General features: G+C 59.0%; 3 protein-coding genes across 5 annotated transcripts; 2 read left to right on the top strand and 1 right to left on the bottom strand.

Moving 5' to 3' along the window:
* The first annotated feature begins 2487 nt into the window (after window positions 1-2487).
* CORO1B (coronin 1B) lies at window positions 2488-9778 on the top strand. 2 transcript variants are annotated; one of them, XM_006260081.4, is made up of 11 exons: window positions 2488-2595; window positions 3889-4091; window positions 4581-4703; window positions 4948-5077; window positions 5896-6077; window positions 6460-6579; window positions 6979-7083; window positions 7219-7364; window positions 7616-7673; window positions 8013-8273; window positions 8646-9778. In XM_006260081.4, the coding sequence occupies exons 2-11, from the start codon at window positions 3891-3893 to the stop codon at window positions 8769-8771; spliced, it is 1452 nt and encodes a 483-aa protein (XP_006260143.1). In that variant the 5' UTR covers window positions 2488-2595; window positions 3889-3890; the 3' UTR covers window positions 8772-9778. The 2 variants fall into 2 exon arrangements, with proteins under 2 accessions (XP_006260143.1, XP_006260142.1); XM_006260080.4 differs by having other exon boundaries at window positions 8643-9778.
* Window positions 9779-11328: 1550 nt separating this feature from the next.
* PTPRCAP (protein tyrosine phosphatase receptor type C associated protein) lies at window positions 11329-15982 on the top strand. The gene is made up of 2 exons (XM_014607282.3): window positions 11329-11403; window positions 14969-15982. The coding sequence occupies exons 1-2, from the start codon at window positions 11401-11403 to the stop codon at window positions 15584-15586; spliced, it is 621 nt and encodes a 206-aa protein (XP_014462768.3). The 5' UTR covers window positions 11329-11400; the 3' UTR covers window positions 15587-15982.
* Window positions 15983-16241: 259 nt separating this feature from the next.
* On the bottom strand, window positions 16242-22601 carry RPS6KB2 (ribosomal protein S6 kinase B2). Of its 2 annotated transcripts, XM_059722472.1 has the most exons (15): window positions 22498-22601; window positions 22288-22322; window positions 21947-22067; window positions 21178-21246; window positions 20932-21079; window positions 20645-20702; window positions 20013-20113; window positions 19816-19906; window positions 19613-19703; window positions 19137-19244; window positions 18804-18866; window positions 18434-18511; window positions 17814-17921; window positions 17445-17557; window positions 16242-17192 (listed from the first exon to the last, which is right to left on the bottom strand). In XM_059722472.1, the coding sequence occupies exons 1-15, from the start codon at window positions 22567-22569 to the stop codon at window positions 17021-17023; spliced, it is 1428 nt and encodes a 475-aa protein (XP_059578455.1). In that variant the 5' UTR covers window positions 22570-22601; the 3' UTR covers window positions 16242-17020. The 2 variants fall into 2 exon arrangements, with proteins under 2 accessions (XP_059578455.1, XP_059578456.1); XM_059722473.1 differs by lacking the exons at window positions 21947-22067; window positions 22288-22322; window positions 22498-22601 and adding an exon at window positions 21783-21844.
* Between the last annotated feature and the right edge of the window lie 1943 nt (window positions 22602-24544).

Here is a 24544-nt window from a genome sequence, read left to right as displayed (position 1 = left end):
ACTGGGGTTCATACACGGACATCCTGAGCTTGGCCAGTTCCGACTTCCTCTTACTTGGTGTCTCCACGCTGCAGAAACAGTTGGTGATGCAAAGACACATGCCATCTGCTGCAGTACCTGTAGTGTGGGCTCTGACTGCAGCCTCCTCATACCAGTGCTCGCAGCTTTAATGAGCGCTTGCTGGTGCTGCTGTGAGTCTGGTACTACTGCAACTACCTCAGGTGGCTGCCCTGCTCCAACTGCCTGGGTGTGGGGCATCTACCTGCTCTACTTCCTCTTCAGCTCAGATGCCTGCACAGCCCTGAGGCACTGCACAGCAGCCTCGCTCTTCACCCCCCCCATAGCGGATGCAGGGAAGAACCAAAGCACTTCCCTTACAGCTGCCTCCTTAGCCCTGCCCTGCCCATGAGTCCAGTCCCCACTCCCTACCTCAGCACTAGCAAAGACTGGGTCTCAACCCCACTCACAGCCTAGTAGGTACTGACATGCCCAACTGAGGCTATGCTGTTGTGTCAGTGGATGAAAGGCAGAACTCGCAGGGGGTCAGCCAGCTCCAGAAAGTACCCTGGGAGGTCACGATAGTGAGACACCCAGTTTTGCAGCAGGAGATGAAACCCCTTTCCTGCACCAGTGCAAAACCCCAGCCAGTGCAGCTCATCTGTCTAGACTGGGGCCAACCTCCCCAGCCCTGGCAACACCTCAGATCCAGGCCAGGTCCTCCCTGGGTGCAAAGCAAACTTAGCTTGGTGGAGGTGGGCACCATTTCCACCCTCACACTAGAAAAGGAAAGACTGGGCTTAGTGCTGCCACTGCTGCTACCCCACCTCAGCAGTAGGCAAGGGCAAGCCTAGAGGACTCTGTGCTCTGTGCCTTTGCTGGGCAGCCTCAGTCTCATGTGGGGAGAAAGGTCACTGTGTGTATGCAAGATGCGGTACATTAAGACAATGGCTCTTGAGAGCCAGACCTGGAGCAGGTGAAGGGCAGCTGAGATCCCCACAGCAGAAGGGACATAGACAACCTCAACTCTTCCCACCAGGGGCATCTGCTGCCCGGATTTGCAACTGTGCCCATGCAGAAAGGCCCATCCTGATCCAGCACTGCACAGATGTTGGGAGGTGCAGCCCCATCTCTGGGAGCCAGGGAGGCAGATGCTGCTCTATAACCACTTGGATATGGGGGTCAGAGGGGACCTCCCAGGGATGGGAGAAGATGGCAGAGTTCGAGAGGAAGTGATACTTCCCTTCTATGCAGCATTGGTTAGGCCGCAGCTGGGGAGGCTGCGCCCAATTTTGTGTGCTGCACTTCAGGAGGGATGTGAGGGTTGCCAAAATATGGAATAAGCTTCCAAGGGAGGTGGTGCTGTCCCCTTTCTTGGAGGTGTTTAAAATGAGATTGGACAGATACCTGGCTGGGGTCATCTGACCCCAGCACTCATTTCTGCCCAGGGCAGGGGGTCAGACTCGATGATTTAATAGGTCCTTTCTGACCCTAACATCTATGAAACTACGAGATGCTCCAAACAGGCCCCAACATATACCCCAATCTCCCTGTTCACACTGACTAGGAAAGTGGGACTTGCCCACATGTCTGGAAGAAACCGTTTTTTTCCAGCCAATATCCCACCCTCAGGGTGTCCCCAGGGCTGCGGTAGCTTGCACACATGGTGGCGCTCCCAGCTGGCAGAGGACAGCAGGTGCAATGAGAAGCTGGGCGCTGCCATGCAAGGAATGCCATCCAGATTTTTTTTTTTTTTAAAGAAATGTTTCATGTTCCCAGCCAAATGAAGTCCAAATCCATGAGTCAGTCCAGAACCATCAGCGGCCCTACAACCAGCAAACATCCTCCACCCCACCAGGGGCTTCAGATATTTCCAAGGTCTTTTGGCAGGCATCCTATATGCAGGCCCAAGCATACGCAGGCTTGGGGTTCAGATGACCCCAAGTTTCACCTGCCCTCAGCCATGTGGCCACAGGAGCGAGCTAGGGAGGAGCCTCCCATTTCCATCAAGTGGGCTTTAAACCCCAACACCTGGGCGGGTGAACTAAGCCACGCCAGAAGAGTAGTTATCCCTCAGAAAGCTGCCTTCATGAGCCCAGATTTTTTTGTGTTATTTGTATCCCAGGCCAAATGAGTCAAAACTAATTCCAAATCCAAGAGCCCAGCCACATAAGCAGCCCTACTGCCGGCAGACATCCTCCACCTGCACCAGGGGCTTCAGATGTTTCCAAATCCTTTGGCGGGGGTCCTACGTGCAGGCCCAAGCCAGGCGGCTCCGGGGTCGGGATGCCCCCTAATTTCGCCTGCGAAGCGGCTGGGGACAAGCGCCCGGGGGCACCTGCGGCCCCTCTGGCCCAGCGCCGCGCGACACCCGCGTGCCCCCGCGTGGGACCAGACCCCAGGGGCTGCCCGGGCCCGGCCCGAGCAGAGACCGAGGCAGAGGCCCGGCCGCCCCGCCCGCGGCCGGGGAGGTGGTGGCGGCGGCGGCGGGGGCGGGCGAAGGCGCAGCCAGTCAGCGCGGGCCCAGCCCCGCAGGTGGAGGCAGGGCGGCCGCGCTGTCACTTCCTGCACCGGCCCGCGAGCAGTCGCAGCCCGGCGGTGAGTGCCCTGCCCGCCCCGGCGGAGCTGGGGTCCCCTCCCCGCGCCCCCGGCCCGGCCCGGCGCCCCACGGCCCGCGGGCCGAGCAGAGCAGGGCAGGGGGAAACCCGCGCTCTCCTCCGCCCCCGCCGGCCCCGGGCGTGGCTGTGCCGCCAACCCCCCGCCCGCCAAAATGCCCCCCAGCCCCACGCCGCCCCTGCCAGGCGCCCAGCACCCTGCTCCCCCACCCCAGAGCCCCGCCATGCACCGCCTCCGCTGCCCCCGCCGGGGCGGCCACCCTGCCTTGCCCCCAGGGGGAAGGAAGCTGCCCCTGTCCAGCTGCTCCTGGCTGAGTGGGGTTGGGGTGGCCCGCTCCCTGGTCGGGGTGGCTGGTTTGTGTGGGCTGGGAGGGGGGCGCCTGGCTCTGGCAGGGTGGAGGTGGGGGGTTGGAGCCAGGGACTCTAGGAAGACCCCTGGGCAGGTCTTCCTCTGGGTTGAGCCCAGACTGGGGGGAGCTAAAATGAGCAGGGGGTACTGTGGGCCAGGGGTGTCACTAGAAGCAGGGGATAGGGGCCACCACCCCAGGCCCTAGCTCAGACAAGTGGGGGGAAAAGCAGTTGTTGACAGTAGCTGCATCATTGCAATCGCAAACCGGAAATTGTTACTTCTGCTTTGCCCCAACCGCATCCCTACTGTGCGCACAGTCCTGGGGCCCCTAACGCGGGCCCTGACTGAGATGTGACCCTGATATAGGTACTTCCCATAAAGACCCGGCCTGCCCCACCAGGGTCACCCCCATTGCAAGAGTAGAGGTGGGGTAAAGCACATGGTATTTGGGGAGGTCTCCTGGCCCATAGGCTTCATGGCTCACCACACCCCATGGGCCCCTCGCCCATAGCTATATACTGGGCACTGGGGGCTTCAGTCCTGTCCCATCTTCTGGCAACTCCATGGTGAGGAGGACACCCAGCCCCCATCACAAGTGCAGCCAGGTCTCAGAAAGCAGTTTCTGCGATGCTCCTTGTCCCCCCACCCACCCACTCATGCACACCGGCGCTCTGAAGGCATCCACCACTTCCTGTCCTACACTCCTGCATGCCGTAGATATGGGTCATGCCAGCTGCCAGGTTCCCACCCCAGAGATGGTTGCATCTCTGAAAGGGTCCTATATAAATAGCTAGCACACTCCCCCTCAGAAGTGGCTGCATCTTAGTACCAAGGTCTTGGTATAAGCAAGTGCTGTGCTCCACCACCCCAGAGATGACTGCTTTTGCAGTGTTGCTTACCCTGCTTTGTGCCCCTGTCCCCCTCCAGCCATGTCGTTCAGGAAGGTTGTGCGCCAGAGCAAATTCCGCCATGTCTTCGGGCAGCCTGTCAAGAATGACCAGTGCTATGATGATATCCGTGTCTCCCGCGTCACCTGGGACAGCACCTTCTGCGCCGTCAACCCCAAGTTCATGGCCGTGATTGTGGAGGCCAGTGGAGGAGGAGCCTTCCTAGTGCTGCCACTGCACAAGGTGAAGGCCAGGCAGGGGGCTGGCACCGCAGCTCAGGGCCCGGGAGAGCTGAGAATGGGCCTCTTGTGAACACTAATGGGTTCTGAGGTGGGGCAGGGGGTGGGAATTGTAGCAAGCAGTAACAGCAGCGAGTGGTCTGTGTGAGACTAGGAGGCTGAAGGACCTCTCATCCCTCGCAGGCACACATACATGGGGCATTAAAGGGGAAAGTGGTTAGGAAGGGCAATATTGTGGTTCAAAGCTGTAACAAGTTTCCTTGACTGAGTCCCATGTGCCCATTGCCAATATGCACCATGAAATCCACAAGATTCCCAGTGTGGGGGATCCTGAGCTGGGGTAGCAGGGGGTGGTGGGTCAGACATGGGGGACACTGGCAGAGCTGGGGGGAGCCCAGGGCTGGGCTGACAGGGGTCTGCGAGTCAGGATGAAGGGGCACTGACAAGGCTGTGTGTGAGGGGATGGGCTGTGACTCTGCCTACCTCTCCACAGACGGGGCGCATCGATAAGTCCTACCCTACTGTCTGTGGGCACACAGGCCCAGTCCTGGATATCGACTGGTGCCCGCATAATGACAATGTAATTGCCAGCGGTTCTGAGGACTGCACGGTCATGGTGAGGCTTTAGAGCAATTGTGTGGTGAGGGGAAGGGTGGAAGGAGAGGGCCGATTCAGTTTGTGGGGAGGGGGTTGTAAAGTGGGATGTGATCTCTCTGGCTGCTTCTGGCTGACATTCATGGGCCAGTCTGTCCTTTGCCTGAGGCTGTCACTGGGCGGAAGGCGGGGCAGAGCAGTTGGGGGACTTTTGGGGCACAATTGGATTCCCCCTACCCCAACACCCCCACTCTGTGTCTTGGCAGGTCTGGCAGATCCCGGATAATGGGCTGACACTGCCCCTGACGGAGCCCGTCGTGGTCCTGGAGGGGCACTCAAAGCGTGTGGGCATCATCACCTGGCACCCAACCGCCCGCAATGTACTCCTCAGTGCAGGTACTGCCCCACTGCCGGCCTGTGGGAGTGGGAGGGCCCAGGGGAGAGCAGTGGGGTGAGATAGGTTGAGTGCTATGGGGTGAGGGATAGAAGGGCTGGGGCAGCTGGCATGAGAGTCCACTAGGACTTTAGAAGCAGAGAGGGCAGCTGAGGAACTGGGGGGGTTGGGTTGAAGTTTGGGAGGGGGGTTCTTGCATCAAGGGATGGCTGGGCTGGTAGATATTTGTGGGGCATGGTTCTGACAGGTGAAGGGGGACAAAGAGGGCTTCATAGGGACAAGGCCAGGGCCTCCTGAAGTCAGTGGATGGGGGTGGAGGGGCATGGGGCTGAAGCTGAGGTGACTCTAGAGAAGTGATTCTTAATCAGGGTACTGTGGCACCCTGGAGTACCTTAAGATCCTTTCAAGGGTGCTGTGGGGTGCCATGCAGTGTTAACACTGTTAGGTTTACAAACATGATTCACAAGATAAACCCAGAGATTTCAAATAGACGACATCTATGGATTGCTTTCTGAGTTCATTTCAACAGAAAAACTGCTCTATTCTTTTTCTCTAGTAGAAAAAGGAGTGTAGTAAAACTAAGATCTGGCATTTTTCGAGGGGGGACCTCGAGTCTAAAAAGATCAAGAACCACTGCTCTAGAGACATCAGGGTAGTGACTGTGAGTTGAGGGGTCTGGCAGGCATGAACCAGACTCTAGCCCTGTGAGCAAGGCGGGAGATGGAGGGGGAGAACCTGGTCTGTGGGAGTGGGTGGGGCTAGTCCTAATGGTGGCGAGGCTGTGCCCTGTTGTGCAGTGGGTGACATAGCTGGTCCATAGGCTGTGACAATGTGGTAATCATCTGGAATGTGGGCACGGCTGAGGAGCTATACCGCCTGGATGACCTGCACCCCGACCTCATCTACAATGTCAGCTGGAACCGGGATGGCAGCCTCTTTTGCTCAGCATGCAAGGACAAGACCGTGCGCATCATTGACCCCCGGCGTGGGCTGGTTGTAGCGGTACGGAGTGGCACCTTCCTTTCCCCTCCCACTGTTCCAGCCAGCTCTGCCTCAGCTGGAGATGCTGGGGGGTAGGGCCAGAGGAGCCTGGGGGTGGGCAAGGGGCCTGTTAAGGGGCCCGACCCAGTCCTGGGGACTGTTTCTAGGTGCTAGCAGCTTCCATTGTCTGGGGTGGGAGGGTCAATTTGACTCTCCACCCCTGTATCAGGGGTTGAGCCTCATGTTTAGACACAGGGAAGGGGTGATACCAGACCCCTATCTCTTAAACATGCCTCTGGGTTAGGGTGGGAGCCAGCTCCAGGTCTGGCTGGGCTGAGGGGATAAGAAGGGGTGGTGTGTCTGCCCTGCCACTTCATTGTCTGTCTGTCTGTCTGTCCTGCAGGAGAAGGAGCGGGCACATGAGGGAGCCCGGCCCATGCGTGCCATCTTCCTCGCTGATGGCAAGATCTTCACCACTGGCTTCAGCCGCATGAGTGAACGCCAGCTGGCACTCTGGGGCCCGGTAAGCTGCAGGGGCAGGACAACTCGGGGGAGGGACCCTGGGGTGAGGAGGAGTGTTCCTGTTTGCTCCCACCATGTCATGGGCTGGCACACCTCATTGTGGGCGTGGCTCAGAGAGCCAGGCATCCCTGCAGGCATTAGTGCCCTGCACCCTGGAAGGTGTCTGAGGAGGTAGCCGTGCTGTGTAAGTGAAATCTGTCCTCTTCCCTGTCTCTGTACTCTAAGGCATGGTGCTGTGGGACATTGCTCTTCTGGCTTAGAATGGGCATGTTCCCAGGTGGGCAAGTGGGACCTGGAGTGGACATGGCCTGGCTGGTCATGTCCCTTGGGGGTGTGGCCTGAGTGAGCAGGGTCTTGGAGGTGTGCCCTTCCTCACTACCTGCTTTTTCCCCCTTCTCAGGATAACTTGGAGGAACCCATAACACAGCAAGAGCTGGACTCAAGCAATGGAGCCCTGCTGCCTTTCTATGACCCTGACACCAATGTTGTCTATGTCTGCGGCAAGGTAGAGGTGGCAGAGGGAAACTGTTGGGACCTAACTTGAGTGAAAAGATGGAGGCTGATTTGTCGGGGATAGGGAGGGGCAGAGTTGTTCCCCCTTACCCCCCCATTTTTAACACCTCACCCTGCCCTGGCACAGGGGGACTCCAGCATCCGGTACTTTGAGATCACAGAGGAGCCTCCCTATATCCACTTCCTGAACACGTTCACCAGCAAAGAGCCCCAGCGGGGCATGGGCTGGATGCCCAAGCGTGGCCTGGATGTCAATAAGTGTGAGATTGCCAGGTGGGGCCTGCCAAGGGGGTGCTGCAGGAACACCTCCTTCTTTGGGGCAGGGTGTGGGTTCAGACAAGGGTGGGAAGAAGCGATCCTGATTGTGTTGGGGAAAGGCCCTGCAGGAGGGAGTGATGATGGGCAGAGGTGAAGGGTGGTTTGGAGGGTATGATGGGGCTGTCCAGGGATCCCTGTGGGGGCACTTGTGACCCCATCACCCCTAATCTCTGCCTTCACATCTCACTGCCCCCGGGACTTTGCAGGTTCTACAAGCTTCATGAGCGCAAATGTGAGCCCATCATCATGACGGTGCCAAGGAAGGTGAGTGACGGGCAAGGGCCCCTCCCTGGTTTGAAGGTGGTGGTAGTGCCACATGCTCTGACTGTGGAGGTGGGAGCAGGAGGCTACCTACAGAGGCCATGTTTTTGGGCACTGTCTCTGATGTGGGGCCTATCCTGGGTCCCCAGCTGCTCTTGGAAGAAGCTTGTGTTCCTTTGTCAACCCCCTTCTGATCCAGATCCCTGGCATTTTTGTGGAGTACACCAGTGGCTAGGGGCTGCCCTGCCTTGGGGTGACCATGGGTTAGAGGTGTTGGTTCATAGGCTGAGGCTATGTGACTAATGCTGGCTGGCTGTTTCTGTCTGTACCCATGCTGCACAGTCGGACCTGTTCCAGGATGATCTGTACCCGGACACAGCTGGGCCAGAGGCAGCCATAGAGGCCGAGGACTGGGTGGCTGGGAACACAGCAGGGCCAGTGCTGATCTCGCTCCGTGAGGCCTACGTGCCCACCAAGCAGCGGGACCTCAAGGTCAACAAGAAGAACGTGCTGCATGAGAGCCGTCCTGCATCCCGCCCCTGCAGTGCTGCCCGCCTCAGTGCTCCACCTGCCCTTACCACATCCATGCCCACTGCCACTGGGGTACATACTGCCTACCACCCCAGGGAGCAGCAGGGATCTGAGAGCTAGGGGGTCATGGGGGCAGGAGTTAGGGGGCAGGGAGCTGGGCTGCGAGTGGTGGAGGCTGAGGGGTCATGGGTGGTGGAGGATGAAGCTGGGGCCAGGTTGGGGCTAGGGAGCAGGGTGCTGGGTTGACAGGAGGGGGCAGAGTGCTGGGAGGAGGAGACTTAGAGGTGAAGGGGTCAAGATTTGCAGGCTTGGGGAGCCTAGTGAGCCAGGCCAGGGGTTGGGTTAGGGTGAAAAGGTGGCAGGGAATGGACCAGGGTCTGGGCATGGGGTTGGGCCCTGGGCATGGGCTGACAAGGGTGCATCTGTCTGTGTGTGTGTCAGCAGGGCAGCGGGCGCCTGGAGGAGGTGCTGCAGGAGCTGAAGAATCTACGGGTAGTGGTGGCAGAGCAGGGCGAGCGCATTGCCAAGCTGGAGCAGCAACTGAGCAGCATGGAGAACGGAGATGTCTAGGTCCCGGGGCTGTCCCCCGCCCTTTGTAATGGGTCACACAAACCGGGGTCCTCACGGATTCACCTCTGAGCTGCCAGTAACCCCCTCCCTCATCCCTACCCTGCAGGAGGGGACCCCGGGCTCTGCTCCCAGCCACCTTCCTCCACCCCCAATCCTATTGGGGCTGGGGGAGCCTCTTCCTTCCTTTTTTTGTATGGCTGACCAAAATCCTCCACCCCTTAAAGAAGTGGGTCATGCAGACCCCACCCCCACCCCCGCTTCCTACCCCCAAATCCCCACTGCCTTACTCAGTGCCGCCCCCTCCTGGCAGCTCCTCTCTGAGCAGGTGGGGCTGGCTCTGTCCATAGGTACTTAGCTCTCACATGCGTCCTTAGCGGGTGTGGTGAACTCCTGGCCTTGTCTGTCTCTGAGCTGGGGTTGCGGGTTAGTCCCGTCTCTGCCCATGTGCCCTCTACCCTGAGCCATTACCCTGGGAAGGAGCCTCTGTTCTCTTAACCCCTCTCCTACCTGCAGTGCACACCTCTGCCCCAGGACTGGGCAGGGCAGAAATTCACTGGTTGACCTGGCAGCCCCTTCCTGTGTAAGGGAGCAGCCCTAGCCCCCATGGGGGGCAGGCCTGTAGGTCCTGCTCACTCAGCCCCCTCCCCATGTGTTGCATTGAACCCCCTTCTGGTAACATCCAACACCCTCTTGGGGAGGGTGGGGGCACAGCACTGGGCATGATGGCAGCCTTGTGTGGCTGCCGGGACCAGGTAGTGGAGTTGTGGGGAGGGGGCAAAGTGATTAGACCAGGGTCCAGGACCAGGGAGCTACCAGTCCCTGGCCCAGATTCTATGTTTTGTCTGTCTGTCTGTCCAGTTTGTCCATGCAAGGGGCCAGGCTTGTCAGGGACCATTCCCCCTCTTCCCCAATGGTGGAGCAAGCTCCCACAGGAGGAGAGAAAATACACAGCCTGTTCAGGGTCGAGATCTATATTTTCACTCCAAATAAAAGGTCTTTATTATAAACACCTCTGGTCAAGAGTTTTTCTTCCAGACAGTGGACATGGGGGACCTGGGGTGAGAGTTGTGCATGCCTTGCTGTTGCTCCTGATAACAGCACCCGTTGTCCTGTCCGGGGCAGCCTGCTTGGCACTGGACAGTCGGGCCTGTGTGACTCCTGGCATGGCAAACCCTGAAAGTGGTAGGACAGGGAAATGGCAAGGGCCAGACTGCCCAGCTGGTGCTTGGAACAGTCTAGGAACAGCCCTCCCCAACAGCACCACCAGAGCTGGGGCTGCCACCCCCATGGGCTAGTTAATGGAGAGGGGCATAGTAGGAGCCATCTGGTAGATTCCTCTGCAGTGCTGGCAGACCAGAGGCCCTGCTATGTGGGCCCTTCCTGTGGACAAGAGACTCCTAGCATCCCCTTCCACTTAGCTTGCAGGTGGAGACTAAATTTGTCTCCTTCCTCCCCTCACCCCTCTTCTGCCCCACCTGTCCCAGTGGCTCTTTTCTTCCACACGCCATGAGGCAAGAGCTGGTGTCTCTGTCACCAACATGGTACCCTTTGGGGCCAGGGTAATCAAGCACCTCAGGACTTGGCAGAGGTGCCCTGACTTCCTGCCCATGGGGCACTGAAACAGAATGGGCGGGGAGCATTTTCTAGCAATGGGGGTGCAGCTGCATTTTGCACCTTCCTGTCAGGCTCAGGCAGGGGCTGCTGCGTGGGAAGCAGGAAGTCAGTGGTCACAGCCAGCGAGGTGACACGGCAGCACAGCACAGCAGGAAATGGTGCTGCAGAGCGAGCAGAGCGAGGAAGTGCTTGCCGGGGGGAAAGCTGGGTGTGTGAATCCTTGCACTGGTGTGCTGGAAGAAGGCCCTTTCCCCTTCGGGGGCTGACAGAAAGGTGTCATGGGCTAAGGTCTGAGCCCTTCTGTCTGTGCAAGGGGGGAGGAGGACAGATAGGAACTGAACCTGTGATAAAACCTACTGCTATCAGGCTCCCATGCAAGCTGGGTGAGTGCCCAACCCGGGCAGGGGTGGGTGGGGGCACCCCAGACATTACATATGTGAGGGAGCATGTGTGAGAGGGGCAGGGCAGCTCTTCAACCCAGCTTCCTACAATTCCCAGTCAGGCTGCAGCAACCTCTCAGTATATCATGTCCCTGGAGGCAGAGGGTGATTGCAGCTGCCCAGGATGTCCCAGGCCTCTATACCATGGCAGCCCTGCAATCACTGCCATTTTCATCTTAAGTGCCTCCTTCCCCCCTGCCTTGCTCCAAGTCCTTGTGAGCTTACAAACCCCTCAGGCAGCCATGTGCCAACTCCATTGTAGGCAATGATGTGGGCAGGCCTCAGCCTCGGTGCCAGAAGGGCCAAGCAGCCGAGCAGTGTTCTCTCCACCCCCGCCCCGGCATCCACAGCAGCCCAATACGCATGATGACTCTCTGCCTCTGAGCCACTTGCAGAAGATGTCCCCCAGGGGGCTGCACAGACTGTGGCAGCTGCGCTCCGGCACTGGCAGGAAACACCTGCATGTGTGCTGCCTCCCCACTCCCCGCCTTGCACACCCGCCTCACTTGCAGCCAGTTGGAGCAGAAGCCCCTGCACTGCGAGGAGCTGCAATCTGCCCTGGGCATTTCCTCACAATGGTGAGAGATCTGACCTCTCCCCACGGTGCCAGAGAAGGGAGGGGGACCCTGGGAGTGGTGGAGGTGGCAGGAGGGGCTGTGGATGAGGAGCAGGCTCCCCTGTGGTGGGAGGACGGCAGGTCACTTTCTTCTGGGGTACCAGGCTGGGCCAGGTATGCTGGGGGAGAAGGGGGTGCAGGAGTCTTAGCCATGTCTCTTGCACATGATGCCAGTCCGTTAGCACTTGGCATCCAGCGTGGCTGAGGTGGGCATTTCCCTTACCCCACAGGTGCTCCTGACAGGGCTGGGGAACACCCTCACACTTCATTCTTCATTGGGCAGGTTCTGGAAGAGGCAGGGGTATGGGGTGGGGCCCCCAGCTCTCCCCCACAGCTGGCCACTCCCAAAGTGTCTGCACACCCCAGCTCGGGGAAGATGCCGCAGGGGCCTGAGCTGGAGTTGAACCTCTGGTGGGGGGGTGGGAGGACTACAGGGCAGAGTCACCCCCATCATACTAGGCTCATCTTCTGGTGCATGGTGACCCGGTTGGTGCAGGGGTGCATCCCACTGCTTTCCCCATCCCCAAATGGCAGAGGGGATCTGCTGTGTAGGTAGGAGCTGCCTCCCATTCCGCCCGCTCCCTGTACTCAAGCACCAGCAAACCCACCGGTGCAGAGACACGGGAATCCATTCCCCACCCCCCTGCCAAAAGCAAGGGCCCCGCTGCCACACATGGCTTCCACCCCATCTCCTCCCTTCCATGGCTGCCTTGTGCCCTCCATACCCCATCCTCTTTGACTGCCTCCCCCAACATATCCCCACTGTTTAGTTTCAGCCACTTCCGCCCCTTCTTCTTTACACCCATCTTCACCTGAAGTCTGGCCCTACCCACTCCCAGAGGGGGATGCTTGGGAGAGGATTAAGAGAACAGGAAGAGACTTGGAACAGGACAGGAAGAGTGCTCCATGATTTGAGTTGAGCACTGTCCTGGTGCTGAATAGAACTAACAAGAGTGGGTGGTGGAGAAGGGGTGGGTCAGCTCTGCTGGGGGATCTGAGCCCCTTCTCCCATGGGTGGCATAAGGAGAGGCAGGGGACTGGGATGGAGCAGGCTTCTCATCAGCATTGTGGGCTGTCTCAGGAAGGGGGATTGTCACACTGCGGGCACTGGCAACAGGGCAGAAGTGTGAATGCCAGGGCTGGGTGGGAATTGTTCCTGGGGCACAGCACTGAGCACAGCTGGGGCTGAAGTTCTGAACCCCTGAATTCACAGGAGTAGGTGTGAACTCAGGCCAGGCCTGCCTGGCTACACATAAAGCGCTGGACTTTGGCCTGCAGGCACTCAGGGGGGACGGCCTACACTTAGCCTCTGCTTCCTGGTTTGTAGAGGTCAAAGATGAGCAGGTCTCCCTGGCCAGGGTGGATATGGGACCTTACAGGGCTACAGCCACCCCAGGACCACATCCTGGCTGGGCCCTAGCTTCTTGGCAAGTCTGCCCAGCCACAGCCCACCCTGTGGTCCCATCTCACCCCCATTCTTGCCCCCTCCTGGCTCTGTTCACCCCAGGGGCCCAGTGGGAGACAGATCAACTGGACTTGCTGTAAGAAGCCCCCTAGCCTCAGTCAAAGTGGATGCCCCCAGCCAGCACAGGGCAGGGAGGGGTAGAGGACTGAGGCAACAGCTAGTTCCCCTGAGGCATAGCCCACAGCCCTCCACCATTCCAGCCCTGGGGTCTCCCCCAGCTTTGCCAGTGCCCTTTGTTGACATCTGCTTGGACCGTAACATGGAGCTGAAGCAGAGGCTGGGTGCCAGGTAGGAACTGGCATCACAGACAAGGCTGGTGGGAACCAGAGACAACCTGACACTTCCTGGTTTGAAATAGGGCTGCTTTAATGGAATCACAAAGCCCCTTTGCCCATGAGTAGGGGTCAGCCTTGCTCTTATTCTCTTTCACCCCACTGCTAATGGGTACATCCCTGCCCCATCCAGTATCTATCCAGGGCAGTGTGGAGCCAGGTAAATCTTGCTAGGAGAGGAAACTTTTTACCAAACAAGCCCACTGCAGCACAGGCTGCGAGTGACCTGCCCTGCCCTACCCTCTCCATAAGACTCAAAGTCATCTAACCTCCCCCTGGAAGCCACCCCTAATGAGTGCACTAAACCTCCCCTGCAGACAGAAAGCTCTCCAGGGGATGTAGGATTCCATAACTCAGCACCAAGCAACACCAGCATCCAGTGGCAGGCCCCAGCCCTGAGAGGATGTGGTCCCCCAGGGTAGAGACTGCAATGCTTAGTTTCTTACAGCTCAGGGCTCTAGCTGGCTGCTCACACCAGAGTTTGGAGTTACTGTTCAGCCTCCTGCTTTAGCGACCAGCACAGAGGCACAGGGGTTTGGACGAGTCTCTGCTGGGCCCTGCTATTGTTGCAGAGTTGCCTCTCACACTTTTGAGGCTGGTGATAGCAACAGCAGCTGACCACAGCTTCCTGTCAGCTAGCCCAGCAGGCGGCAGAAACCCGCGCCCACGGGTGCTGGGAGCCAGGCATGACAGGTACAAGCTTATGGCCCACGTTCGCTGCTACCCAGTAGTGCAAACAAGTGACACCACACAGCAGTCTTAGCCCCTGAGGACAGCAGACGTAAGAACCCTCATTGGCCCAAGAGCAGGTGCAGGCGCTATGAAGACGCTTAACAGAAACAGCCCCTTCCACTGTATGACAGGGCTTTGCGAGTAGGGAAAACCCAAGACCCAAGCAAAACCCATACCCTCTCCCCTGACGGCCCCCTGCTCTACCAGCTCTGGACTTCTCCTCTCCCTCCCCCCACCCAACTCTGCTGCTGCTCACATGCACAGGCCTGCACTGAGCTTGCATGCTGATAAACCACCCTACTCTCTCTGAAGCCTTTAGCTAAGGAGTTTAGCCTGCACTGTCAATTCAGGCTTACTTCAGAGCAGCCAAGGCACCAGTTCTGAGCCACAACCACCTGCAGCAGCTGTCAGCACAGAACAGTTTGGGGGAGACACTCAAGGACAAAGTTAGCAAGAGGAAGATTCTTTCTGCTGACGGGCCAAGCCAAGGATGTTTTCTAGCTGGGATAAAACAGCAGGGACCTACAGGGGCTGGGAATTAATTCTATACAGCCCAGTGCTTGTTAGGCTACTGTAAGGAGCTGGTGACATACTGGGGTCACTCCATCCACATGCTAGCCCCAACCTGCCTGCAGTTTAACTGCAACCCAACAAGAACAGCAGTCCCTACATCCTTCAGCAGCCAGGCGGGACACGTATGCATTACTTCTGCCACCTGTAGGCGGATCTGTGCCTGGTGCTCTCAGGCCCTGGGGAAAGATACAGTGTGGAAAGTCCTAGGCCAGGACGACAAACTGCTTGCTCAAAAGGGCGGGGAAGGTGTGTGTGTGGCAGGGGGAGGGGGAGTACAGGGCTGGGAAAGTTGCCAGCAGGTGCTAAGGAACGGAAGGGAAGGGAGAGGGGTGGGGTGGCCCTTGGCACAGTGCCCAAAAAGTACAAGGCTCTGGGCACACCTCTGCCAATTGGCACCTAACCCCACTCCCATTTCCATCCTGCAGGGGCTGCGGCCGTGGGGAGTGTTGCTCCTGTTGCTGCCAGGCATTGTGCTGGGCTCCAACCAGAATGAGGATCGGGACTCCATCACTGTGGTCCTCCTGGTCCTCTTCCTACTGCTACTGCTCCTGGTGCTTTCCTTGGCCTGGCACAAGCTGAGCAAGGACTCGGATGGCAAGTACCACCCCAAGCGCCTTTGTCAGCCCCGCCGGGCACTGGCAGCACTGAGGGTGCGCTGGCAGGCATTGCGAGGGAGGTCTTCCTCCATGCAAGGCTGGCAGGAGGAGTATGATGATGAGGAGGAGGAGGAAGAGAAGGAGGAAGAGGAAGAGGAACAACAGAAGCTGTGTGACATGGAGGAAGGCAGAGGAAGGCAGGAGCAGCACAGCCAGGAAGAGGAACAGGATGAGAAGGAGGAGGAGGAGGAAGAGGACGAGGACAAGGATGTGGACACCATCCCAGCATTTCCTGAGACCCCTGAAGGATCACAGGAGGCCGTGTGTGCCACAGAGGGGGGTAACGCTGAAGCCCTGCTCAGCAACCTGCACTCCTTCTCTGGCACAGCCACCTGGGAGGACAGCCCTGGGGAGGGGGCCAAAAACCAACACGTCACCGCCCTCTAGGGGCAGCTGAGGAAAGGACATGCATGAACTCTGCCAGGGGATCCAGGGGTGCTTCTCTGGAGCACTGGAAGTCCGTCCCCACCCCACAACGCTGCCGGCTCTACAGGGCTCTAACAGATTGCACCCCTCCCTCACCACTCCTCTCTCCAGAGACTCCTTGCTCCCTGCATCCCCCAAAAGTGTAGCTTGCTCTGCTCATTTCAGTGCCAGGGAACCCTACCCCCTGCCCTGACTGGCACTGCCTGCAGTCTGTGCGGAGGAAAATGGTGCAGCCTAGTGGGATACTGGGGCGGGGGGAGAGGGCAAGGATCTGCATACACGGTGGGATTGGCTGTACAGGCAATGTGGCTCTGTTGTGGGCACTAATAAATGGGTGACACTGCCCACAGTATGGCAGCCTCTGCCCCTTCATCTGTATGGGAAGAAGGTGTGTCAAGGGGTGGGATTAAAAGGAGGTGGAGAAGCCTGAGTACCCACACCTTGGTAAGGGAAAAGAACAGGGACCCTGGCCCTGTTGTCACACCCTATCCCAAAGAAAGGTGGGAGCACAGTATGAGCACAGAAGGGACCTCCTCCAACAACTCACACGCAACACCTAGTATTGCCAGTGACCCACAACCCACACACCTGAAATGAAGGGCGGGCCAGACTCCAGCCTGATCCAGTCTTTAATTGGCACAGATACAGCAGCAGCGGCAACAGCAGCAAGGGCCCTGCTACCACAACTCAGGGGGCTTGCCAGCCCCAATAGACATTCCCCCCATCCCCCAGCCAGGGCACCCTCCCCACCCAGGGGCAGGCACAATGTAGCCACCCCTTGAATGCCGAGCACCCTTTAGCACAGGACTGCAAGAGACCGCCCAGGTCAGAGCCCAGTACCCATCCTACCTTACCCCTACCCCTGCACGCACACACACACACACACACACACACACCTCACTCATGCCTACACACACAAAGCTCACGCTCATACCTCATGCGGCTCCCTACCATCAGTCCCCTTCCCACCCTTCCCCACCCACATGCCAGCTCCTGTCTCCCCAGCACACAACCATGATTTGCAGCAATAAAAACTGAGCACCAAGTGAAGGGTTACGAGCCCCAAGGCAAAGGTCACAGCCCAGGGGATGATGGGGAGAGGGGCATCCAGGGCATGTGCCCAACCCCGAATGCACCCATCCCACCTGTCCAAAGCTGGGCCCCCCCCCGGGCCAGAGAAGCACAGCACTGCAAGCATCTCCTTCCAAGTCCATCTGGGCTGGGGGCCCCAGTGCCCCACGAGCCCCACCCAGTTCCTGAGGGTCACACACACCCCTCATGAGTCACCGATGGGCCAGGCACCTGCACGGGGAGCCACCCCTACAGGGCTCCTCGTGCCAGCCCACGCTGAGCCTCCTGCCCAGGCAGGGATGCTGCTTCCTCCCTCCCCCACAGCTACCTCGGCACCCGGCCTCGGCCCCCCTTCTGTTTCTTGGCACCTGCTGGGGTCTTGATGGGCAGGGGCGCTGTGCCCTCTGGGGGGGGCGGAGGCAGTGTGGACCCCAGCTCCATAGGCTCTGTGGTGGGGCTGGGCTTGAAGGCCTCGAAGGGAGAGAACTTCACAGGGCTGAAAGGAAGGAGGAAATGGGGAAATGAGACTCCAGGAGGCCAAGAAGAGATGGACCCCAAACTACTCAACCAATAAGATCCCCTCTGCCCCAGCCCACAAGAGGCACTGGACTTAAGTGCCCCTACCCCATTCCCCACTACCAAGTCTGCTACTCCTGGCCCCCCGCTCTGGGGTGGATGGGAGCTGGTGCCTCCTACAAGGCAAGATGTGCTTGAAGACAAAGCGTGGCCATGACCCCAGAGGCCATACCTTACAGGTGTCCTGGGACTGCTGTTGAGGCGGCGAGGGGAGCGCACCTTGGGCTGGAAAGAGAAGCCCTCCTTAATGCTCTCCAGCACCGATGGGGCCACATAGGTGAATCCCTGCAGGGAGACAGAACCCTGTGTCAAGGAGACACCTCAGTCACTCTGCCACCCGCACCACCTCTGCTGGGGAGGTAGGGCTGGGTAGTGTAAGCCCCTTCTCTTCCCCTGGTGTCACAGTGCCCCTGCTGGGGAAGGTGGGGCTGAGCAGTGTAAGCTCCACTCACTCCCCTGAAGCACTGGATGCCTTGGGCAAAGGTCAGACTCTTTCAGCCCTCTTTTCCCAGCCTGTCCCAGCCTCTGGGGCAGCCCCTACCAGGAAGGCCTGGTTGGCACTCTCGCTGATGGAGGCATCATCAGGGCTGTCCACAGGAGTCTGGCGAGTGAAACGGGTGTCGAACTGGCTGACGTCATCATCTGATTGCTGTGGGGGGGGGGAGGGGAGGGAGGAGGGTCAGTGGCAGATAGGAGGGTGGCCTGGCACCAGCACCAGCCAGAAACCCTGCCCTCCCCTTCCAGGGTCTCCACCCTGGACTTTTGTGCCTTGCACTGCTTCCCCAGACAGTTGGATCCCATCCCCTATCCTGGCTTCTCCCTGACCATGGGGATGGGAACTTCAGTACCAACTGGGGCACATTCACTTTGCCTGCTGTCCTGGATGTCTGGCTCCCTTTCTTTGTCACCCTCAGCCCCTGGCGCTGCAAGGCCTCACTATGGACAAGAACCCTGCCCTGCTCTGCCCTGATGTCAGGGATTCCAGCCCCTCTTCTGAACTCAGCCTGCTGGGCCCAGACTTGGCAGGTGCCCTGGGCACAGTGCAATGACTGTCTTACCCACTGGAGTGCAGGACTGTAATCAGGCAAGGCCCACTTCAGCCATGCACTGACCCTGTCCTGGCAGTCAGTGAGGAAGCAGGACAAGGGAGTAAGGCAGTACCAGGCAGGGCTTGAAGGGTGGGTCCAGCTTCCGTGCCAACAGGTCATCCCAATTGACGTGCCGGAAGAATGGCTGTTTCTGCGGGGACAGAGGCACAGGCAGGAGGTCAGAGGGAGCATCGGGCCTAGCAGCCCCCAATCCCAGTGGTGGAGAGGTACAAAGCACCCTCCCCAGGGCTCCTCATGCAGACATCTGGTGGGGTGAAGCTCCCTGTCCTCTGCTCAAACACACATCCCATGCCAGGAGTGGGGAGGCTGCCTGCTGGGCCCCAAATTTGTATCACAGCCCCAAGCAAGAAATGGACCTCTTTGGGAAACTGCATGCCATGCTTGCGCCCCTACTCCAGAGGACACCCCCCACCTCTGTCTACCTGCACATCAGCTGCATCGCCTGCCCCTCCCCCGATTCTTTGGCCGGGATTTCTCTTGAGGAACTAGAAGAGATGGAGAATAAGTGAGAGCATGGTGCAAGTGGATCCCAACTCCCTCCTTCATCCCCTCCACATACAGCTGGTTGTGGCCATAGCCATTTTGGTGCGACCCCCACCTCCCTACAAACCCCCAAAGATGGCATTTAGCCTGGTTCTGTTTCAAGCAGGCTGCTGAGCTGGGGTCAGCCATTTCAAGGCCAGAAGCACCAGACTGGGGGTCATGAGAGCAATCTGGGCAACACTAGTGGGGGGGGCAGGGGGCACAAGTGGTACCTTCTTGAGCAGGTCACGGGCATCAGGAGTCAGGTAGGGCGGCAGGACCAGCTTGCCCTTCAGGATCTTGTCAATGGTTTTCTTTCGGTTCTCTGCAGTAAAGGGCGGCTGTAAAGGAAGTGTGGATGGGGCTGAGCACAGGCACGGGAGGGGGCCCACCACAGATGCGGGGGCAAAGAGGAAAAAATGAAGGTCCAGGTCAAGTCAGGGACAGGGCTCAGCTCATCACTGGGACAAGGGAACTGGAGGGGGTTTAAAATGGAAGCCTGGATGGAGGGCACAGAATGAAGCACGGGGAGCCAGGGGACTGCATGGGGTTGCATGGGAAGACTGTAGCAAAGGGTGGTGGGGCACCATGCCAGGCTGGGCCAAGGCACCTTCCCACTGAGCGTGCTCCCACCCACACAGCTTGGTGTGTCCATCTCCCCCACTGGCCATGCCCCCCCCCACCAGGTAAAAGCACGAGCAGGACTTGCCGATCCAGTGAGCATGTCATACATCAAGGCCCCAAGGCTCCACCAATCCACAGCACGGTTATGCCCGCTCCGCACCAGGATCTCTGGAGCCCTAGGGACGGGCAAATCTACCCTGAGCCACTGAGGGTCAGGACAGGGGCAGATCTCTGGGAGGAGGCTGCAGGGGAAGCAGGGGGGTTGGAGCACGGCTCACTGTCACCTACATGTACTCAATGGTGCCACAGAAAGTATGGGTGACAGCTCCATCATGGATGGACTCCTTGCACAGCCCAAAGTCCGTCAATTTGATGTGCCCTTTAGGAGAGGAGAAAAGAGCTCAAACATCAGACCCTGCAACACTGGACATTTCCTGGTGAAACTCAGGCCCAGGCACTTTCTCTCCCAGTGCACGGAGCTGTACCTTGGCTATTCAACATGATGTTCTCTGGCTTGAGGTCCCGGTAGATGATCCCATTGGAGTGGAGGTGGCCCAGGGCCAGCGTGATCTCACTTAGGTAGAAGCTACGGCATACATGTGTAGGTGTTAATATGGACCCTAAAGCAGGGAGGTGCTGCAGGGAGGGCACAGTTCCAGCCACTGCTAGCAGGGGTTGCCTGTAGACATCGCCTAAACCTGTATACTGAGGTTTTACCTCAGCAGGGAGGTTTTACCTCCTTAGCATGGAGAGGTGCCAACCCCTTGGACAACCTTCAGCTGTCTTCTCGGATGTTGTATTCAATACCAGCACCCAGGTGGCTTCAAAGGGCCCTGCCCCACATGATGTTTGCACAATGCAATCATATTGTGTGCCAAGTCTGACAGGGGACATGGATGGGCCAAGGGCAGAGCAGCCACCTGGCTGAAGAAGGAGCTGGGGGGATGTTTTCCAAATGAGAGTCACAGCACAGCTGACAAGAGCTCCTGGCTACTCCAGCCCCAGCCTCTCCTACCAGGGGACAATGTGCAGAGTGGGGCAGGAGCAAGGGCTGTGAGGGAGAGCCTAGCTACCCCAGACCCAGCCTTCCCCTCAGACTCCAGTGCCTTTCACTAACCATGCTGTGTCCTCCAGGAAGATGCCCTCCCGTTCCAGCTGCATGAAGAGTTCTCCGCCTGCAAATACACACAGGAGGGGAGGACAGAGCAAAGTGCATGAACCTTACAGATGCATCCCAGCTCCTGCCCTACACATTCCACCTCCAGAGTGGACGGAGGCAAGCTGGGGCCAGCTCTTTCTGGATCCCAAGCCATTAATTGCCTTGGGGAGCACCAGGCTCCAATGGGGTACCAACATACTGCTCAGCCCTACCTTCACCCCTGGCCCTAGCCCCACCCTACATACCACTCAGGCACTCCAGGATGAGGTACAGCTTGCCACCTGTCTGGAAGGCGTAGATCAGGTCCACGATGAAGGGGTGCTTGATGGCCTCTAGGATGTTCCTCTCGGCCTTAGTGTGAGCCGTGTCCTTGGCATTGCAGGCAATCTTAGCCTGGAGAGAGACAGTCACACAAAGAGAGGCTTTAGGAGGCCAACAGGGGGCACTCCTGAGTTCAGTGACAGCAAGGCAAAGGCTGGCAACATAGTCACCTTCTTCAAGACCTTCATGGCAAAGATTCTCCCTGCATTTGTGCCCTGCACTTTCCGCACCTGGAAGACCTGCCAGGAAACAGAGGCCATGAGAGCACGCACAGCACGGGCAGGCATGGAGCTCCATCCCCTGCCAGCATCAGGTGGGCCACTCCCGACTACTCTCCCTGCACATGTAAGCACCACACGTGCTTGCACAGTGCTTCGTGGGAGCTGTAGTTTGGGGGCAAGGGGCCTGGCTCCCATTCTGCTATGTGAGCTTAACTCCCCAGCTGGACTACATCTCCTGTGCTGCACTGTAGCCACAAGACTGCCAAGAATAATGCAGCACCTCCCCTGGCCCAGAGGGTGCCTCATGGGAGCTGCAGTCCAGCTGAAGGGCTGGGTCCACAGAAGAGAATGGGGGGCCTGAGGGACCTGGACTCCAATTCCTACACGGCATTGAGGTAGCTCTGAACCCAACAGTCTGATTAGCGTGCATGCTGGACAAGACGCCCGCCCCAATGCAGCACCCCAGAACAGCCCCTGGTAAGGGTCCCAGCACTCTGCCCTGAAGCCGTAGGGCCTCTCCCACCCCCTCAGTGTCTTTCACAGTGACATCTTACTGGAAGGTGTGGGAGAAAAAAGCAGAAGTGAAACACGGTCCCTTCTCAGTGCCCTTCCCCACCTGCAGGGGAAAGAAATGGAGTAGGAGGCAGGTGTGCTTGAGGGATGGAGCCCCCTCCCCATCCGCCCCGGCCACGTGCCAGCATTATGCCATCGCCCCTACCTTGCCATAGCCACCTTTGCCCAAGACACGCAGCAGCTCGAAGCAGTGGGGGCCAATGCGCTCGGGACCATTGTTAACACTGCTCTCCGAGATCTCAATCTCTTCGTAGTGCCCCACGGGCCTGGGGGGGACGGGACAGCTCTTAGCAGGGGCAGACGGGAGGGGAGTTGCAGGGAGCTGGGGTGGGAGGCAGGCAGGGAGAGAGGGTAGCAAACAGGGGGACGGCTGGGAAGAGGGGCCAGCTCTAGGTCCTTGGGTGCTGCCAAGGCACTGGCTCCTCCCCGCGCTGGGGAAGAAGAGCAAGGTGAGAAAAGGACCACCCTGTCCCCTACGTGACTTACTCCAGGCCATTGCCCCGCAGCTCCAAGTCCATCTCCTAGGAGAGAGGAGAAGGGAAATCAGCCTGGCCCTGGCCCTGGCCCTGGCCCCGGCCCCGGCCCCTGCCCCTGCCCCAGCCCGGTACCACCAAGGTCAAGGCTGGGCTGGCAGCCGGGTGCTCCGGCTCCTGCAGGACTGGCAGGGTGGGTGCAGCTGGGGTGCCCCCGACTCACCGCGCCCAGCTCCGGCTCCTCCCCCTCGCTGCCCTCCTCTGTCTCCAGGTCGATGTCGAACACCCCGGCCATGGCGGCGGCCCCGGGACCCCCCCGCCGCGTCACCGCCGCGCGCCGCCGGGCCTCCCGCCCCTCCCCGCTCGTGACGTCACCCGCCGGGAAACAGGGGCTGAGCAGGGGCTGCTGGGAGGTGTAGTCCGAGCGCTTGTGGGCGGGCAGGGCGCCGCAGCGCCTGCTGGGAAATGTAGGCTGGGCGCGAGTGCGAAGGGGCCTGCGGCAAGCATCAGGGCGTAGCCCCAGCCGGACAGAAGCCTGGGTAGACAATTGTAAGCTCTCTGCTGCTGGGCCTGGCCTGTGCAGGTGCCTGCTAGGTTGGGGCAGGAGGGCAGGGCGGGCTCGTGGTCCACCATCGCCGGGTCTTTGTGCCCCTCGTGCTCTCGCCTGCATGTGTCAGGGTGTTTGCATTGGGTGTGAGCTGGGATGTGCAGTGCTCCTGCTCAGACCCAACCCGGAGGTTCCTGGCTAGGGGGCCTTGCCCCTCTGCTCAGGGTCAGACCAGTTGTCATATTTGGGATTGGGAAGGCACTTGCCCCATGGCCAGACAGGTGTAGGCTGGGGGAGGTTCTGCCTTCCCCTGTAGCAGGGGGTCTGCCCCCTGCCTGGTATCTCTTGAGCCAATATTGACATTTCATAGAAATGGAGCGTTGGCTGCTCTGGTTCCCCTGCTTCACCCGGGGCAGGTTCGGGTGTTAGGTCTGTGTTGTATCCAGGTTGACAGGAGTTGCATGTAGAGTTTAGATTGTGGTTGCATGGGATGATTTGGACGGGGTGAGCCTGGGTCAGGCAGAGGGTTGGGCTAGATGACCTCTGGAGGTCCCTTCCAGCCCTGCCTCTCCGTGATCCTGTGATTTCCCTCCCTCAGTGTGTCCAGCACCTGGTCAGGTAGACTCATGCCTCCAGCACCGGGGCCTGGGCTTGTCACCAGGGCACAAGCACAGCCAGGCTTTCAAGGGTGACATTAGAAAGCACCCCTTGGTGACCACAGAGCCACAGACACTTGGGAACATGCAGGCGAATGAGTGACATGTAGTCCATAGGGCTGTGGGGCCTTTCACAAGGGAGGCTGTGGCCCCCCCAGGAGCCCTCCCCCAACTGCACACTTCCCCTGTGTTCATGCCTTCCCAGCCAGCAAATTCAGGGGCAGCTCCTCTTGCCCCTCATGCCACCAGGCAGGATCTTCCCTTCAGCTCTGAATGGGCCGAGGGAGCTGGTCCAAGCACTCAGCAGGGATACAGCATGTGCAAAAATGTTCTGGCCCTGGGGGGCCACTTCTCTGTGGCTGACACCCAGAAGGTGCTGGGTAAGGGTCTTTGTGGATCGTTGCTGGGCCCATAGGGTCTGTTGGCCTGTTCTGCTCCAGCCCCCATTCCCCACACACTCTTTCTCTCCCTGATCTTTAATCTGACCCAGCCCTTCCTCAGCTGCCCTGCCCAGTGCCTGTAATCGGATCTCAGAGCTCAACTGACACATGAAACTGGGGCTGCCTGGCAAGAACAGCTGCTGTCCTCAGGAGGCCTGTTCACGTGTGTTCATGTGGGGTGGGGGGAGGGGGCAAGGGGCAAGTACATAGGCCCCTCTGCCTGCTGGGGCTGGAGACATCCCCTGCCAAGATGTGGATAAGGGAGTGGTTAACAGGCTCCAATCCCAGAGATCAGGACCCCCGGAGGGGGGGGGGGGGACAGAAGTGGGGTAAAATCCTTCATCCCACCCAGTGCCAGAGCCAGCATCTAGGATCCCACCTGCAGGCAATGCCCTTGCAGCTGATTAGCCTCAGGGGCTTATGGTTAGTGGGGAGGGGATGTGGGTTGAAACAGAGGTGCTGGTCCAAATTTGTTGGAAGTTACCTGGGGTCAGTGCAGTCTTCGGGTGGAAGGTGTTGGGGGCTAATGAGGCCCCTGGGTCTGGGGCAGTATGACAGGAAGGAGAGGTACCAGGCTGAAGGGGGCTGTTTTTCTTTTATTTTTTTTATTTCATTTCCAGGGCCAAA

The sequence above is a fragment of the Alligator mississippiensis genome, chromosome 2, assembly GCF_030867095.1.
Source record: "Alligator mississippiensis isolate rAllMis1 chromosome 2, rAllMis1, whole genome shotgun sequence".
Lineage (NCBI taxonomy): Eukaryota > Metazoa > Chordata > Crocodylia > Alligatoridae > Alligator > Alligator mississippiensis.
The sequence above is the reverse complement of the archived record's forward strand: the minus strand, read 5'-3'. Positions and strand labels throughout refer to the sequence as shown.